The sequence below is a fragment of the Dromiciops gliroides genome, chromosome 3 (genome assembly GCF_019393635.1).
Source record: "Dromiciops gliroides isolate mDroGli1 chromosome 3, mDroGli1.pri, whole genome shotgun sequence".
NCBI lineage: Eukaryota > Metazoa > Chordata > Mammalia > Microbiotheria > Microbiotheriidae > Dromiciops > Dromiciops gliroides.
This window is the reverse complement of record NC_057863.1, coordinates 268,617,972-268,637,363: the sequence shown is the minus strand read 5'-3', so window position 1 is coordinate 268,637,363 and position 19,392 is coordinate 268,617,972. Positions and strand designations below refer to the sequence as shown.

At 37.1% G+C, this 19,392-nt stretch overlaps 1 protein-coding gene across 1 annotated transcript in view; it reads left to right on the top strand.

The window, feature by feature from the left end:
* The first annotated feature begins 496 nt into the window (after positions 1-496).
* Positions 497-19,392, top strand: part of CLIC6 (chloride intracellular channel 6) — a 69,381-nt gene continuing 50,485 nt past the window's right edge. Inside the window, exon 1 of the mRNA XM_043990792.1 lies at positions 497-2,291. Coding sequence (XP_043846727.1) covers positions 849-2,291 — 1,443 coding nt within the window. The 5' untranslated portion in view covers positions 497-848. The remainder of the gene's footprint in view (positions 2,292-19,392) is intronic.

Below are 19,392 nucleotides of genomic sequence, written 5' to 3'. Positions count from 1 at the left end.
CAGAACTCAGAGAAATGACAAGTAGTTACAAAGAGATTTAGTTTGAATGTCAGGGGAAAAGTTCTAACAATTAGAGTTCTCCAAAAATGGAATTAGATGGCAGCTGAGGTCTCTTTCAACTTTCAATGATTCTGTGAGGCTGAGTTTAAATGGTTGGGGTATCACCTCAGCATTGTTTTGGAACACACACATACACCGACACACACACAGATACACACACACGGATACACACACACACACACACACACACACACACACACTTGGCCTAAGAGGCTTTTGAATGTGGAATGCTTTCTTTAAAACCAACAGGGGGCCCGAGGAGGGAATGCCTGATGTAGGCTCTAGTCCCAAAGGTTAGCCTAGGTGACTGAGCTCCGCCCAAGGACCACGGGATGAAGTTTGAGTTGAGGGGGAAGGGCAGGCAGGTACTTCAAGGGTTTGCGAAGTCACCAGGTAGTGAAAGTCACCTAAGCTCCATTGGTGACCAAGGGAATTCTCTAATTTTCAGATTGGTGAACTGACTGGAATTTGAGTGAAGAATAAGACAGCGAAAGAACCATTACACTTTTGAGACTGAGATCAAGGTCTTGGAACAGAGAGGATTTAGTTCTGAACCTCATTAATGCAGCTAGCAATAAACACTAATCCATCTGAGCCAGGGTCACCATAGGTCCCAGAAGTCCAAGCCTGGGGAGGCAGGAAAAGGAGTGTAACAAGAGTCTATCCCTAACTAGAGCTGAAAGGCTTGGAAGACTCGCCCTGTTTACGGGATCTCCACGAGCTTTTTTTTTTTTTTTTTCCTTCCTTTTACCAGGGGTCTCAAGCTAAGGACGACAATTCCATGAAACATGACAGAGGCTACTGAGTCTGAGGTAAGAGTCCTACCCCCCAAGGAGAATGCAGAACCCCTAGCATTGCTGGAAAGGGGAATCGGAGAACTGGGGCCTGCTACTGGGGCGAAAGAGGAGGAGCAGGAGCAGGAGACAGAGGCGAAGGACAGTGAGGAAAAGCAGTCATTGGAAGATCCTACTGGAGACGGAGCAGGAGCAATTGCCCGAGCCGAGACTCCCAAGGAGGTGAGGGAGCAAGCAGGAGCAACAATTAGTCAGGTAGACCAGAGGCAAGCAGAAGAGAGTAAAACTCTGACGCAAAGTGACTGGGAGGGGGATACACAGAAAAAACACGAGGACCAAGTAAGGGAATCCCCCGAGAACGTGGAGGAGCAAAAAGGACAGCAACAGGGGGGAAAGGAAGAGAGGAGTGAAGTACTGGACGGTGTAGAGGTAGAGGCGATCGGCCCGGAAAGGAGACCGGAGCTGGAGGACAGCAGCGGCACTGAGCACCAAAGGCAAGAGGAGAACCAGGGGTCAGCTAACGGAGCCCACGACGGGAGAGACCCGGAGACAGAGACAGGGGCGGAGCACAGCGTTGGGGGTGAAGCTGCTGTAACTACAGCAGCAGCAGGAGCAGGAGCAGCAGCAGCTTCCCAGGAAACAGGCCAGGGAGGCGTGAAGCTGTTACAACCCGAGGGAGAGCTAGCAGAGCCTGGAGCAGGGATGGAAGTAGAGGACCTCGAAAGAGGGAGGGAGAAAGGAGTAGAAGATAGAAATTCTGAAAATGGAGAGAGCGACGGAGGAGAAGAAAACAATCCCGCACACCAAACGGACCTTGTAAGTACAATGGCCAGGGAACAGCTGGAGGAAGTGGAAGAGCAACAGAGCCTGGGGGAGAGCCCTGACAGGGGCAGTTTGACAGATGATGCGCAGGAAAATGAGGCTCTTCAAGGTTCAAGTTCTCCGGAGAGCACAGAAGTCGAGGCTGCAGAAGGGCTGGCCGAGCAGGAAAGCGGAGAACAGGAAGGTGTAAAGGACTCCGCCGCCGGAGGAGATCCTACAGAAGCAGGGCAGGTAGAAGGTGGCAGCCTCGGTGCCCAGAGAGATGCCCAGGACGAAGCCCTGGAAGAGGGGACAGAGAATTGGGGTAAGGAGAAACCTAACGTAGAAGTCATGGCCCAGGGCGAGGAAGAAAATCTCGATGGGAGCCCACAGAAGGAGGAGGAAATCGAGGAGGAGACTACTCCAGAAAGAAACTTAGAGGCAGAGCTGAGCAACCACCTGTCGGAGACGAGCTCTGAAGGTGCCCCTGCTGAAGCCGAGACAAGTAAACAGGGGGAAGGGCTGAACGGCGCGGGAGAGGAAGGAGAAGTATCTGAGGAGGAGGCTTCAGGACAGAGAGCCTCAGCTCCCACGCTGGCCCCGGGGAATGAACACGACATTTCCCTCTTCGTCAAGGTAAGGCCCGCTTCTCCTGTCTTTCTCCACCTTACATCCCTCTTCTACAGTCCCTTAACCCTTCCCCTCTGAGAGTGTGGGCTTCTCACATTCGACTAGAGGTTAGGCAGAGTGGGCTTCCTCCTTCTTACCCCAAGCTCCTAGGTTTCCGGGGAAGAGGAGGCGGAATTAGGGGTAATTATGTTAACTGCATCCAAACTTTCCACTGTCCTTTGTCCTGAAAAGAATGACTTGGCTTTTCGAGTCCACTATTAAAAAAAAAATCCTCTTCCCATTTTTCTTCCTTATCTCCTCCTCTCCCCTCCCCTCTCCCCATTCATCTGCAAACTAGCTACCAAACAACCACTGCTGGGGTCAGAGTAGTGCAAAATAGTTTCTGCCAATAGGATTAGAGATGTGAAAATATCACCGAAAGGGATAGTCCAGAAGCAGATGAAGTGAAAGATAATTACAGCACTTCAAATTTCAGCAATTAAAGAGATGGATCTATGTTTTCAGTCTCCAAAACTTCCAGGAAGATGCCATTTCTAGTAGAATAAATAAGGAATATTTGTAATGAAAAATAAACTTTTACAATATCTTGCCGTGTGCAATTAAAATGCCTCATACCAAAAAGAAAAGAAATATAAAGTATTTAATACTTTATTTATATTTATAATTAAATTTATAATACTATATTTATAATATTTAAAAGAAATATAAAGTATTAATCTATGGTGATTAAAAATTCCTTTATTTGTATGTTAAAACTTCTCTTTCATTTTAAATACTAAGAAGTTATTACGTTGTTGTTTAGAATAGTTGCATAAGTTTTATGTTTAACTTTTTTTTTTTTAGTGAGGCAATGGGGGTTAAGTGACTTGCCCAGAGTCACACAGCTAGTAAGTGTTAAGTGTCTGAGGGGGGATTTGAATTCAGGTACTCCTGACTCCAGGGCTGGTGCTCTATCCACTGTACCACCTAGCTGCCCCCTTATGTTTAAATTTAAAGCTGTAGGGGGATATTAAAAATAACCAGTCACCTAACATGCCTACACACAAAGATCCTTGTTAATAAGTTCTGGATGACTAGGAGAGAAAGATATAATAAGGCTAAGAATGTACTTTATATATTGCATCATAATCCTTTAACCAATTATTGACAGTTCTAGAAGCTAGTAAATTCAAATGTAAGCATATTCCTAAAGTAAAAAAATAAGAATGTGAAACGTCTTTATATTATTAAGTTAAAGTAAATCTTGAAATTCTTTAATAGAAAGGGAGATGTGGAAGAAAGGCACTCACTATTTCTTAAGTCAAGGGAAATAACACTTTTCAAAGAGAGATAGCCACTAGTCTGCGTAGGACATTTTCAAAATGAATCTAAGGCTATATCTTCAAGATTGGTAGGAGGTTGTTTATACCTTCCAATCTGCATTAATCTACAAAGATCAACAACTGTTTCATTTCACCATCTTTACTACTAGATTTAGGAATCTCATTTCCAGTTCTTCCTAAAAATAGGTAGAACTAATGTTTATTCTCCTTTGTCATTTTGCCAATAGACTTAAGTTCTACTTCATTCTTTTTCTTAATCTTCTGGTTGATTAAAAAAACAAAAGCAAACTTCAATCTCTATTCCCCTCTATCTCCCCTCCCCTTCAACTACTTATTTCAAGGTCACCAGTGGTAATGACAAAACTGATTTTTATTTTTCTGTGTCTGTATTTTCTATGACTTCTCTGTAGCATTTGACACTATTTATTTCCTTCTCCTCTTTGAATCTCTTCTTTGGCTTCAATGACACTTCCATTTCCTGATTTTCCTTTTACTTGTCTGTTCCTTCTACTTTTCTGACTCCATCTTCTCTTTGCTGGTACCTCTTTCCATCCCTATTTGTTAACATTCCTAAAAGTTCAATCATTACCTCTGTTTTTCTCTTCCTACGTTCTTCCCCTTCACAAATGGATCCTGTTGCATAGTTCCACTATTGTCTTTATATGCTTAACTGTTAGCTATTTCTTTAGCCCTGATTTCTTAATTGTATTCCACTCCAATATTTCTCCACCACTTATTATACATTTTATATAAATGTCCTGACATAAACCCAAAACAAACCTCTCTAAAACCATTCTTCTCTTTCTCCTCTCCCCAGTTTCCTATTCCATCCATGGTACTAATCACTATCTTAGGCACTCAGTTCACAACCTCAGAATTATCTTTATCAAAGTGATTTCTTACATATTTTTTTCTGTATTTGATCCCCTATGAATAGGAAGACTAGGTGTTAGTTCCATTTGACAACTGAATAAATGCAGATAAGTTAAAACTTGCCCAATGGTCAAACCAGGAAAAAAACTAAGCCGGTATTGGGGTCTCTTAATTCCTACTTCCAGTTCTCAACTATTATACTGTCCTAGCTTATGGGATGCTGAATTAACTGATTTTTTTTTCTCTCTTTTGGTTGTTGTTCAGTCATTTCAGTTATGTCTGACTCTTCATGTCCCCATTTGAGGTTTCCTTGGGAAAGATACTGGAGATGTTTGCTATTTCCTTCTCCAGGTCATTTTACAGATGAGAAACTGAGGCAAAGGGGTTAAATGACTTGCCCAGGGTCACACAGCTAGTAAGTGTGTTTGAGACCAGATTTAAAGTTGTGAATATGAATCTTCCTGACTTCAGGTCTGGTACTCTATCCACCATACCACTTAGCAATGCCTCCCCTCTTTTTGGGGGGTTTCAGAAATGCTGGTTTAATGTCTACAGTTCTGTTAATAAGAACAAAATGTGGTAGAGAATATTTTTGACTTATAATTTTAAGGGGAATTCCAAACTTTTAAAATCCAGACTTATTGTGGTCTCTTGAAACCTGATTGTATTATCCCACTTATGACCTTCAACATATTATTTTGGATTTTTGTCATGTGGGGCTTAAAATATGCAAGGAGACCTTTTCAAATGTTTTCAGGGAATGTTTAGCAGCTCAACTACCAATGACTTTATTGGATTTGTGGGGATAAAAAAAATCCCCTTAGGTACTTAATTATCCCCTTTTCTGGGGTAAGAGTGTGATAAGAAAGAAAACAAATAATTAGTTTCTCATATGTTTCTGTGAAGTAGTATAGGTGATTTGTTTGTACAGAAAAACGTAACCTGAAGAGTGACAAATAATTTATCCAGAAAATAAGATAGGTGAATTAAAAAAAATGTTGTTGTTTCTTAAAGAAGGAAACAAATTTCTAAACACATTTTTTCAAGCAGTTTCTGACTAAATCAAACTTTGAAGGTCACTCAAAGCATGTCTCTCATTAAACTATTAAGGTTTTTCCTGTACTACTAATGACATTTCGGGGCAGCTAGGTGGCGCAGTGGATAGAGCACCAGCCCTGGAGTCAGGAGGACCTGAGTTCAAATCCGACCTCAGACACTTGACACTAGCTGTGTGACCCTGGGCAAGTCACTTAACCCCAATTGTCTCACCAAAAAAACAAAAAAACAACTACTAATAACATTTAAAACACAATAAAACAACAACAAAAAAACCTTATGTCTTTTTAATGACACCAAATTAAAAACAAACACCCCTTGTTTTAAGCTCTATACAGAATTCCTTTCCAGATATAACACATTTCCCCCTAGGTTCCTTCCTTCCTTCCTTCCTTCCTTCCTTCCTTCCTTCCTTCCTTCCTTCCTTCCTTCCTTCCTTCCTTCCTTCCTTCCTTCCTTCCTTCCTTCCTTCCTTCCTTCCTTCCTTCCTTCCTTTTTAGAGCCAATGCTATTTGGAATCAGGTTGTTTCAATTACCAGTATCAAGGAGTCTACAGAGGCTATCCCAGATGTACTATATCTTTAGGAAAGCAGAAATAATGGTGATTAGTAGTTAATGATAGGTTATTTATCACACAGTCACAATATATAATCAATATATTTTTCCTTTGAGGTCAAACAGTGGGTTTGTACCTTTTAAAATGCTCTTGCTTTCATATAATAGTTCTTTTTGTCTTTTTTATTAGTCATCCTATTGACAGTCTTTTAGCTCATTCTTGAAGTTCATTTTAAAAATAAAAAGTAAATTATTTGGGGGCAGCTAGGTGGCACAATGGATAAAGCACTGGCCCTGGATTCAGGAGGACCTGAGTTCAAATCGGGCCTCAGACACTTGACACTTACTAGCTTTGTGACCCTGGGCAAGTCACTTAACCCCCATTGCCCCACAAAAAAGTAAATTATTTGGGTACAAATGATTCACTTACTCAGCCAAAAGATTTTAATTGAATGCCTACTATATGCTAGCAGTTGGTAAATTGTGGAGAAAGCAAGGATGAATACACCTTTGCAGACCTTACAACATGATAGGGGAGATATGATTGAAACAAATAACTATATTACACAGCACAATGTGAAAATGAAGCCTGAGTTGTATAAAAAGCAATGAGAGGGGCAGCTAGGTGGCGCAGTGGATAGAGCACTGGCCTTGGAGTCAGGAGTACCTGAGTTCAAATCCGGCCTCAGACACTTGACACTTACTAGCTGTGTGACCCTGGGCAAGTCACTTAACCCCAATTGCCTCACTAAAAAAAAAAAAAAAAAGCAATGAGAAACCTAAGGAACAAGAGATCATATCCAGCTTGGGGAAACAGAGAAGACTTCATGGAAGAGGCTACTTTTTAGATGAGCCTCAAAGGATGAGTAAGAGTTGGACAGAATTTTGGGGAAGAGGCATTCCAGGCAAGGAATATTGTGAACAAAGAAATAGAAGAGAAGCAGCAGAAGTAATTCTACAGAAACAAAAAAGTAATCTAGTTTGGCAGTGATCTAAGTAGTAATTTTCTGCCTTGGAATATATGACAATTGGCTCAACTTTTTTTTTCCTGAGCTATCTGGTAAGAATTTAGTGGTTCTATCTATTTAAAAATTCTCCACCTTTATAGGAACACACTCTGACACCTTATATCACAGAAGTGAGACTACATTATAAAAGACTGTCCCAGTAGCGAGGTTTATTCCCAGACTGACCATAGTGTGCATGCGTGTCTGTTTGACTTCAGCAACTCCTGAAGACCATCTATTGTAGCAGTATTACAGTTAGTATTAGTTGAAGAGATATACCTAGGGCTTAAATTACAGATCCTTTAGTATTTAAATTGGCAGAAGCTGAAAGCTTATTAACTCTTCTAGGACTTCTTGCTATGAAAATTACTCACATTCAGAATGATTTGAGATTCACTTTTATGACACTTTCATGTATTTTTCTCAATAAGTTTTACTATTATTTTTAAAAATTTGCCATGCCACACTTAAAACCGATCACTGCTTTCTACTTCTCTGAGAAGAATCAAGCCATTTGACTCAATGTCCTTTGACTACCCTCCCCAATTATCACAAATTTCCCATCATTATCACCCACTCCTTTTTAGTGACTGGGCAAGTCATTCATCCTCATGGAAATAAAAACATCTCCCTCAAAGGGTAGTTGTGAGAATTAAATGAGATAATATGTATACAGGACTTTACAAATCTTAAAATGTTATATACATGTTATTATGATGACTGTGAAATTATTGTTATTATGATTATCATTATAGGAAGAGAGGTTTCTCATCCACATGTCCTATACATCGATTCAATTGCAGATCCAGTTCCTATTCATATTCTTATTATCATTGTCATTATTATCATTAATCTAGGTTAATTTATTTATCTATGTGCTCGATTCCATTTCAGCATCTAGCACCAACCATAATATATTCTTTCTCATTCATGTTCAGTCTTTTCCTCTATCCTGGCTACTTCAAATCAGCCTACAAATGTGCTTAGGTCTCAATCAAAACCTTAAACTTCCCTTAACTCTTCTACCACATCCAGATACATTGGTACATTGCTCTGAACCCCCTTCATTGTTAAATTTCTTGAAAAACTTATTTGTAGCCAATGCTTCCACTTTCTTATGATGTTCTCTGCTCTTAACCCTTTGTAATCTGACTTCCATCTCAGTCATTCTAATGAATGTCTTGCTAAAATCCTGATGAACTATTTCTTTGATTACCAATCTAGAAATCTTGTCAAAAAAGGAAATTTAGTTAATCCTTTATGACTTGTTTTTTATGATTCTGCCTCCACATCAGTACTTAAATCTATTCAGTTTCTCACTTTATTCTTACTTTCATCATTTGAACATACAGATACTCAATACCAACTTAGAGTCTTATTTCAATACATTTTAAAACCCCAAATTTTTATTGATACTTTTTGTTTTAGATTACCTAACTTTGCCCCTGTGTCTCTCCTCCCCATTAAGTCATCTCATATAAAAATAATATTTTAAAAGAGAAGAGAAAAAATTACCAAAATTGATCAATATATTAAAAAAAATCTAAAAACATATACAATGTTCTGCATTATGGACCTACCACCTTTGCAAATGAAGGCAAGAAGTTATCTTCTCATATCTCTTCTTTGTGGCCATATCTATTCTTTGTAATTTTGTAAATGTTCATTTTTTGAATGATTATGTTTGTTCTTTCCATTGTTCTTTGTATTGTTTCCATGCCTCTTCTTACTTCAGTATTCAACAGATCATGTAAATCTTTTCATGCTTTCAATATTCACCATATTTATCATTTCTTACAGAATGGTAATAATATTACGTTGCATTTATTTACCATACATTATTTAGCCATTCACCAATTGATAGCTATTTACTTTGCTTGAAGGTGTTAACCTCCAATGATTATTGCCCCAGTTCCATTTAACCATTTGACATTATATCAAGGGATATTTGTTGCAAAGCTATACCAAAAATGGAAGTACAAACATTTCTACCTAGCACCTGGAGGCAAAATGAGAAGAGTGGGCTTAAACTTAAAGCACTTCATGTGCCATATTTGTTCCATCAAGTTCATTTCTAAATGTGATATATTCACTTGATTAGTCCTTGTCTCAGTTGCCAATAGGTTGATTGAATCAGAACACTCACTACTTTACTTTTGCTTCTCACCAAATCCCAGCAAGGACTCCAGCCCCTGAGCTTTTGGCTTCACTATTCTGGCCTTTCAGAACTCACAAGGTCATAGAAATCACCAATCTACTGTGAAAGAGAATGAAAACCAGGAAAGAATAGACAAAAAAAAAAAAAGGACAGAAACAACAAGGTATTACATTCATGGATCACATGTTTCAGTGGGGAGATAAAGGCTGAGGCCTCTCTTTCCACTGAGGGCTTACACAGCTAATAAGTGTCTAAGGCCATATTTGAACTCAAGTCTTCCTGACTAAAGGCCTGGCACTCTATTCACTGTGCCATCTAGCTGACCTGTACCTGGCACATGGTAAACACTTAAATTCCTTTTGATTAATTGGTTGATATCACTCTGGTTATTTGACTCTTTATTTCTGTAAGAGTGTTCTACAGCTCTATTGCTCTAAGTCCTGAGCATGCCTTGGTAGACTCTTAGATACTATATATGTATCAAGTACATTCTGGCTTACTTTCTCAGAGCTAAGTTCCTACATCAGCCTCTCACGTTTCAAAGGCAGGTAACCCTAAGGGGTTGGGGTGCTTCTTTTCTCTGCTGCCATTGGCTTGAGCCTTCACTAGCCAAATTCCTCCCAATTTTTAGTGCTCCATTTAATCTAAAATAAACTAGCTTTTACAAATGATTATTTACTTCAAAGACAATTAGAAATACATCTTTCTCCCAACATCTCAGGCATGTACTCTCCCTTAGACCACCTCACTCTCGGAGTGGAGTAGGTTTGAAACTTAGTTCAGTTCTTAAATAGCATTGATCCTATCAAATTCATGCCCAAAGGTAGTATCTATGTCAGATGATGACAACAACAACAACATCTAGTTTCTATATAGTGCTATCTTTGTATTTTTCCACCTGGTTCTAATTTCCTTCATGATCTCTTAAAACATTATATACAAGTTTTCCATTTGTTCATGGTTTCCAGGGTGCTTGATGGTTCTTAAATTATTTCTCTTGTACTTCTTTTCCAGATCATTTAGTTTTTATAGTAGATACCTTACAGACTTTAAAATTTTTTCCACTTTTTTGAATTTATTCTAACATTTACTGTTATCAAATCATTGAGTTTTACTCACTCCATTCTATTTTTAAGAGCATCATGTTTGCTACCATCACATTTCTGGTTGTCTTCTTGAGCTATCTCTTTAGACACGTTCTAGTTTTGGGGGTTGAGAAATTGAAAGCAAAACCCAGTGATGAGTCATTCCCTCTGAACCTCAGTTTATTTATTTGTAAAATAAGTGACCTTTAAGTTCCCTCCTTGTTCTAAATCCACGATGCTGTAAATTTTCATATTATCAGCGTTACTAGAAATCTTGGTGTCCTGCCTTCTTGTAGCAGGATCTGTGATATACCTAAGAATAACTATGGTCTAATCTATTTTTGAATAGAAGCCTATATGTATAACAAAATTGTCTAATATTTACATTTACCAGTACCTACAATTAAATTACCTTATCACTCCCTCGCCCTGGCTAAAAAAGTGGTCACAAAAAATGAAATGCATGAATGGAGCAAAAAGTTTTCTGGAACAAATATCTAATGAAAATCCAGCATATTTTAGTTATTTCTAGCACTCTCCTTCAATAGCTAGAGAGGTAAGAGAGAACCCATTGATTTGGTTTGGGTTAAAAAAATTAAAAGGGGGGGCATCTAGGTGGTTCAGTAGATAAAGCACCAGCCTTGGATTCAGGGGGACCTGAGTTCAAATCTGGCATCAGACACATGACACTTACTAGCTGTGTGACCCTGGGCAAGTCACTTAACCCTCATTGTCCCTCAAAAAAAAAAAAAAGATTTGTCTTGGGTTAAATGAATGGTGGGGAAAACAGTCAAATAGACATTTCCAAACTCTGGGGTTCAATGTCTTCCTCCCTTCTCAGCCCTTGGTCCTTGATGTCTGAACCTGCATGTTGTTTAGATCTTAAGAGGGGTTCAAGTAACTTAAGGTGCTTATTATTATGATTCATCTCCAACCCAACTTACAGCTACCACCGCCATTCTCTCATTGATATTTAACGAGTAAATCACTATGTATAATTTCTATATCTAATTCTCTAGGCTAAAGTTTTAATACTGGGATAGGAGATAATGACTGTGATTTCATTGGCATAGGAATTTTGCATATGAGGAAAATCCCTTTCTCATAGTAGAATAGCACCTTCTCTTCTACTTATCAGAATTGAAAACTGCATAACCCTCTGAGAAGTTAAATGTCTTGCTGGAGGTCACATGGGTAACCTGGGTCAAAGACATACTTGAACTCAGGTAGGCCTGGCTCCACTCCATCATGCTGCCTTCAAAATTCAGATTAAAGGTCTGAACTAACCATGTCACTTCCACAAAGGTAGAGTTCATTTCTCTGTTCTTTTCTTCTTATTATCTCCATGTGCTGCTAATTCTTTCACCTTGGACCCAGAAAAGGGAAGTAATTTGCTTTAAGTCCCACAACTTTATGGTGTCAAATATCTGTCTAGAGCCCTGTTGTCATCATTTCCAGTAATCTAGACTTATTAAAATGATGGTATTTCCTCTTTTGTATGAAGGCATCTAGTACAGATGTTAGATGGAAGAATTTCTATAGAATTGCTAAAGGTAGCTTAGCCTTGACTATGCCATAGATCATACCTGTTTCTGGGCCACACTACCTTGACATGCACTAAGTGAGCATGAGGTATATAGGAGGGAAGAGGAGGATTTGTGCTTCTTTACCATCATATTGCTATAGTGTGCTAAATGGTGATTTTTTTTGCACACAAAAACTTATATATTAACTTTTTTTTTGTGAGGCAATTGGGGTTAAGTGACTTGCCCAGGGTCACACAGCCAGTAAGTGTTAACTGTCTGAGGCCGGATTTGAACTCAGGTACTCCCGACTCCAGGGCCGGTGCTCCATCCACTGCGCCATCTAGCTGCCCCTATATATTAACTTTTACATTTATGGTTTATGGAAGCATGGGGATGACTTGGATGAATTCATGTAGCAGTGAATGTTGAACAACTATTGGGGCTGAAATGTTGCTTGTTCAGGAGAGTAATACGAAATAGGGCTTCAAAGAAGTGATATGAAGTAGAGTCTCAAACACATTTGGAATCATGTAAAAGTCTTCCAAAAGCAGAAATAAAAGCCCAGGGTTAATAGGCATAAGCATTGGAGATTTTAGAAATTAAAATTTTAAAGTAGTTTTAATGTAAATTATTATTTAGGAGGGGTTTTCTCTTCCCAACTTGTAAAACTTTTTATCCATTTCTACTGAATGCTTCTTATACTCATTTAGATTCTTGACAAATTCTTAAATTGAGCAATTGGAAGACCAATTTTAAACTCTACCACTTTTGTTTTAGAAGACATTAAGCCCACCAAAGACATAATGGTGATTTGAAAATATTTCAAGTTAGGAATGGGAAAAAGAATCCAAAATCACCCTAATATATCCCAGCAGATATTTGCAGGAATGTGTTGAATAGGTAAACTATTTTTAAAACACAGCTCTTTGCTTTCAATTTCTCAACCCTTGTAATTGCCCAAGAGCGGTATAGCATTTGAACAAACATTGACATTTTGCAGTGCACAATTATTCTAAAAACAATCACGTCTGTGTGCTTATTGCCACACAGGCTCTCTGAATAAACCAATTGTGGCTGGGTTCCCTGTTGCTTTTCACTGCAGCAAAAGAGAGCATGTTGTAGCACATTTCCTGGTGCTGCCTTTTGGTCTCCAGAGGGTTGGAAAAATAAAAGAAGCATTTATTTTTGTAATGTTATATAAACTTATGATTTAAAGGAAAATGGACAACAGGGTATTCAAGGAATATTCCTTTTGCGATTTCATTTTTCCTTTTTCTAAACAAAAAACCCCAACAAACCTCAGCATTTGCTTTCTGATAATCTTTAAAGACAACTGCCAATTGTGATGAAAAATTCCTTATAAATCTGTTCAGTGTATGTAAAGGAAGAACGTGAAAGGCATTGAGATAGAGTGGAAAGAACACTATATTTGGAGTCAAGAGTATGTGACTTCAGATCCCAGCTCAGTACTTACTATCAACAATAACTTGATTAAACTCTGTGTCTTAGTTTTTTCATCTACAAAATGAAAGGATTAGAAAAGATGATAACTAAAGTATCTTCCAGCTCTAAATGAATGATTCTTTAGTTTTATATGTATATAAAACCAAAATCCATTCTTCTACAACATTTCTAGGTGCCAGAGCACAGAAAAAAGATTCCCTGTATACTTCCTGTTCACTCCTTCCCAATTTTCCAGGTATTTAAAAATCGCCATCTAGGCCTCTGTATGATACTTGAGTTTATTGTTTTTCAGCCATTTTACGTGTGTCTGACTCTTCATGACCTCACTTTTGATTTTACGGCAGAGATATTGGCATGGTTTGCCATTTCTTCTCCAGCTCATTTTACAGATGAGGAAACTGAGGCAAGCTAAGTTAAATGACTTGCCCAGGGTCACACAGCTAGTAAATGCATGAGACCAAGATCTCTCAGGAAGATGAGTCTTCCTGACTTCAGGCCTAGTATTCTATTCACTGTGCCACCTAGTTGCCCAGGATATTTGACAGAGGTGAGGAAAAAAGCAAGATGTAAACTACTTTATTTATTTTATCTTTGTATTGCAAATGCTTTGAACAGGGCCCTGCACATAGTAAGAACTTAAAAATGTCTTTTGGATAGGAACACTGGGAAGTTGATCAGAATGGATTCCCACAACACATCTATTTTGGCAGGCCCAAGCAAATGATCATAGAAATATGGAATATTAAGACTAGAAGGGAGCTTAGAAGTGTAGGGGTTTAACTAGATGATCTCTGAGGTCACTTCCAGCTCTTGGCCAATGATCACAAGATCATTCAGTCCAACTAACTCATTTTTCAGATGAGGAAACAAAGCTGAAGAGATAAAATGGTTTGGTGAAGCTCACAAAGTTAGTCAGTTACAGACTTGGGTCTTAAATAAGTTTCCTGATACCCAATTCAGTGAATTTCTTCAACTGATTTGAATGTACTTATCTTTATATCAAGATATTTAGCAGCAGAGTAACTAGATGGAACTTTCACAGGTCTTCGGAAGGCATCTCAGACCCCATTGTGCTACAGATGGTTTCCATTTAATAACTATATATGTGATATGTATATGATATATATGCATGAGATGGTTAATACTTCTGCATCAATACAGTATTCCCAGATCCTCACTTATTTCTCTATCATTAATTTCTGCCTCTCCCGCTCCCCAACCTCTTCTTCAGGCTACCTTCCTTTATCATCTCATTCCCCATTCCCACATTGACACCTGCCTCTATAACATTTTTCACAGCTTATCTTTGTGACTTTTTAGAATGTCACTGATTCCCTAATGTGGTTATTTCCTGGCAAATGCCCAAAGGACTGGGAGTGACTTCCTCTATTTCATAATTTGATAAATGAATTATCAATTCAAGTATAAATTGTTCTTCTGGTTCTGTTCAGGTCACTCTGCATCAATTCATACAAATCTTTTCATGTTTTTGTGAAACCATCTTTTTCCTTATTATAACACCATAGTATTCCATTACACTCATGTCTCAATTTGTTGAGCCATTCCCCAATTAAAGGGTGTACTTTTAGTTTCCAGGTTTTTTTTTTTTTGCCATCACAAAAATAGTTTCTATAAATATTTTTGTATGTATAAGACATTTTCCTTTATTTAATCTATTTCAGGTACAAACTGAGCAGTGATATAGTTAGGTCAAAGGGCATTTACTGTTTAGTAACTTTGTGGATAATTCCAAATAGCTTTCTAGTATCATCAAGTCCATCCACAGCTTCAACAATAGCATTGTTTTCCTCTAATCTCATCAATATTTTCTTTTATTTTTTTAGTATTTTTTAATTTTTTAGTAATTTTTGCCAATATGATTGTTTTGAGGTAGAACCTCAGAATTTCTTTAATTTGCAATGCTCTACTTATTAGTACTGGGGAAAAATAGCAAACCACTCCAATATCTTTGCCAAGAAAACCCCAAAAGGGGTCACAGTTAGGAGTGACTGAAAATGACTAAATGACAAATTATTAGTAACTTGGAGTATTTTTTCATGTGGCTATAGTTTGGGTTAGTGTTTCCAAATTCCCAATAGATATTTAGCTTTTTTTGGGGGGTGGGGCAATGAAGGTTAAGTGACTTGCCCAGGGTCACACAGCTAGTGTCAAGTGTCTGAGGCAGAATTTGAACTCAGGTCCTCCTGAATCCATGGCCAGTACTTTATCCACTGCACCATCTAGCTGCATCCCCCCTCCCCCCCAATATTTAGCTTTGGGATTTGGGAATAAGAAATTGAAATTCCTGGGAATTCTTGAGAATTTTTGAAATTATAAACTATTCTGTATTTTTCATACATGGGGAGGGGTGTCTGGCCAGGGGTTTACTGAATAGAATTCTCCAGCAAAGATTTTTGTTCCTGTTAACTGTTATGCTTCTAATATTAGCTATGTTGGACTTTATGTAAAACATTTAATTTTCTTTTGGAAATGATTGTCCATTTTATTTTCTATTATCCTTTCTAGCCTCTATTTATCTATTAACTCTTCTTCTATCAAAAGGTCTGATAGGTAATTTCTTCTCACTTTTCCAATTTGTTTATGATTTGATCTTTTCTATCTAGTTCACTCATCCATTTGAAGCTTGTATTTTATTTTTAATATGATTAATTAAATTAACTCATGTTAATTTAATCTAGCCTGATCATAATGAATTATTTCTTGGATGAATTGATGTAGTTTATTTGGCGTGATTTTATTTTAAATTTCCAAATTGATATTAATTATCTTAAGTCTATATTCTCTTTGCTTTATCATTCCCTGGTTTAGGTGTGAGGATTTTATTTGTCTCATAAAATAGTCTTGTAGAGCGCTTTCTTTCTCTTTTGAGAATAATTTGTATAATATCTGTATTAATTGTTCTTTTAAAATTTGATAAAATTTTCTTGTGATTCTATCAGGACCAGGAGCATTTTTCTTTGTTAGTTACTTTGAAGCTAGTCCTATTTCCTTTTCTAAGATTGAATTACTGAAGAACTTGATATGTTCTTCTGATCGTCATGTTGAGTCGTGTCTGATTTCATGACCCCATTTCGGGTTTTCTTAGCAAAGATACTTGAGTATTTTGGCTTTTTTTTCCCCTTCTCCAGCTCATTTTACAGATGAAGAACTGAGGCAAATGGGGTTAAGTGACTTACCTAGGGTCACACAGCTAGTAAGTGTCTGAGACCAAATTTGAACTCTGGTCTTCTTGCATCCAGGTCTGTTGCTCAATCCACTGTGCCCTTTAGCTGCCCTGTTCTTCTGGTCAGAGAGGTATATTATATTTTTGAAAGCATTCCTCCATTTCTTTTGTGTTCTCAGCTTTATTATCATATACCTGTATAGTAGGTTCTGATAATTCTTTTGATTTTTTATGGTTTTGTTATTTTGCCTTGTTCGTTTGCTATTTTGTTGATTTGATTTTTCTGACGTCTTCATTTTAATCATGTTGACTAAAAGTTTATCAGTTTTGTTAGTCTTTGCAAAGAATCAGATTTTAGTTATGTTTATAATTTCTGTAGGCTTTTGGATTTCAAGTTTACCTGTATTTCCTCTAATTTTCTTTTTTTCTTTTGGCAAATTTTTATTTTATTTTAAACTTACATACAAAATGAGAAAAAATATTGCCATGTATCCAGCAGAACTTAAGAGAGAATTCAATATAAAACAATAAATTTCAATTTCAAGAAAACCTATATAATAAATTCTATGCATTGTTTTCAAAGCTGCCCAACTTTTCTTTGCTTCCTTGTTGGTTTTCTTTTGTTCTCTGCTGTGCACTTATTACTTTATTTTTTCTTCTCCTCCTCCTCCTCCCCCAAGGAAGGCTACAATTAGGCATGGATCTATACCAACACACACACATATGTATATATTTATTAATGTATACACATATATACATATACATAGATATCTATAAACATTCACATATATACACATATATGTAAGACTACATGATGCTTATTTCTGCCTGTCATATGATTTTCTGAAGGTGGATAGCATCTTCTTTCATAAGTTTAAATATTTCCATGTTTTTCTAGAACAATCAGCTTATCATTTCTTACACAGCAGTATTCCAAATCAATCACATCCTATCTGAGATTGTCTATGAAAGTTCTGTCCCCCCCCAATTTTCTGCATTCCTTCTATTCTTTGCTATATGTTTTATTTATATAAGAAAATTTTAATTTAAAATAATTGAAATTATTCATTTTACACTTCAACAATGCTTTCACCTTATAATATGGTTGAATGTCTGATATTGGAGAATTTCCTTCCCCCACATCCCTTTCCCCTGGTTTCTTTGAAGTTAGGTAAAAATTGTCATTTTTTATTATTTTGGTTTTACTTACCCATGAACAATAAATATTAATTAAATTGTTTGGATCTGAGCTTATTTGTATAGTAAGTGTTCTATGTTTATTTTCATATAGCTCATGTGTCTGTTTTGGCAGGTATACCATCAAGTATTTTATACTGTCTAGTTATTTTAAGTGGTCTAAAACAATATTGATTACTGTTGCTGAAACACAGTGTAGTTTCTCTATTTTTCTCTTTTGATCAAATTTATTTTAACTTTAACTTTGCCTGAGAGCATGATTACTTTCCCTGCTTTTTTTACATAAAATTCTACTCCTGACCTTTATTTTATCTTTGTATGTATCTCTTATTTTTATAACATTTCCTGAAAGCAACATATTGCTTTTGAAATTTCTAATCTTCTACCTCTTTCCATTTTATGGGTAAATCCATCCCATTCACATTCATCCCACATCACAAGTAATAGAATTAATTGTATATATTCATCCTTCCTATTTTTCCTCACTATCTTTCTCACCCTATTTATGCTATTCCTCCTCTTCTTTACTTCTGCCTACTACCTTGCCCTCATATTCCTTAACCTACCCACCCCTCTAACTGTCCCTCCTTTATCCTCTCCTCCTACTCTATCCCCTTGTCTGCTTTTTTCTTTCTGAATTTGGAAGTCTTTTATACCCTTCTAGACATACATATCATTCCCTCTTTAATCCATTCCTGATGAGAGTAAGGTTCCAGCACTATTTACCATCCCCCTACTAGCTTCTTCTGTATCAATTTTTACTTTTATGCCTCATTTGTATGTTCCTTTTTATCTCTCCCAATAGTTTTATTTTTAAGAATCTCTCCATCATAAATTTAGCTCAGTCCAAACCTTTCTTTCAAACTATCCAAATAATGATGACAGTCATAAGAGTAGTGCTAATATTTTCAGATATAAAAAGTAAAGTGCTTTTTCCTTACTGAGTCCCTTATAATTGGTATTTAATGTTTACCTTATATTTCTCTTGGATATGATATGTTGAATTTTCCTTTAAGTTCTAGGTGGTTTTTGTTTTGAGTCATAAAACCCTGAAAGTCTTTCAATTCATTAAATGTCTATTTGTTTTTCCCATTCAGGATTATACTTAACTTACCCTTTGGTCATAAATCCAGCTCTTTTGCTCTATGGAATATAGTATTTTGCTCTATGGAATATAGTATTCCGAGACCTATGGCCCTTCAAAATAGTAGCTGGTAGATCTTGTGTAATCCTTATTGTAGCTTCATGAGATTAAGATTGTTTTTTTTTTTCTTGTTGCTTCCACTATTTTCTTAACCTGGGAGCTTTGAAACTTGGCTATGATAACAGTCACAGAATATCTGTCCATACTGCAAAGTCCATGTGAGAGATTTCATCAGGTTGAGCACTTGGTCAGTATATGTATGTACATCCATACCTAAATAAAATTACATATTTCATTATTCAGTCATTTTCAGGTATGTCCTACTCTTTATGACTCCATTTGGGGTTTTCTTGGCAAAGATACTGGAGTGATTTGCCATTTCCTTCTCCAGCTCATTTTACAAATGAGGAAACTGATACAAACAGGGTTAAGTGACTTGCCCAGGGTCACACAGATAATAAGTGTTTCAGGTCAAATTTAAACTCAGGAAGATGAGTCTTTCTCACTTCAGGCACAGCACTTTATCTATTGTGCCA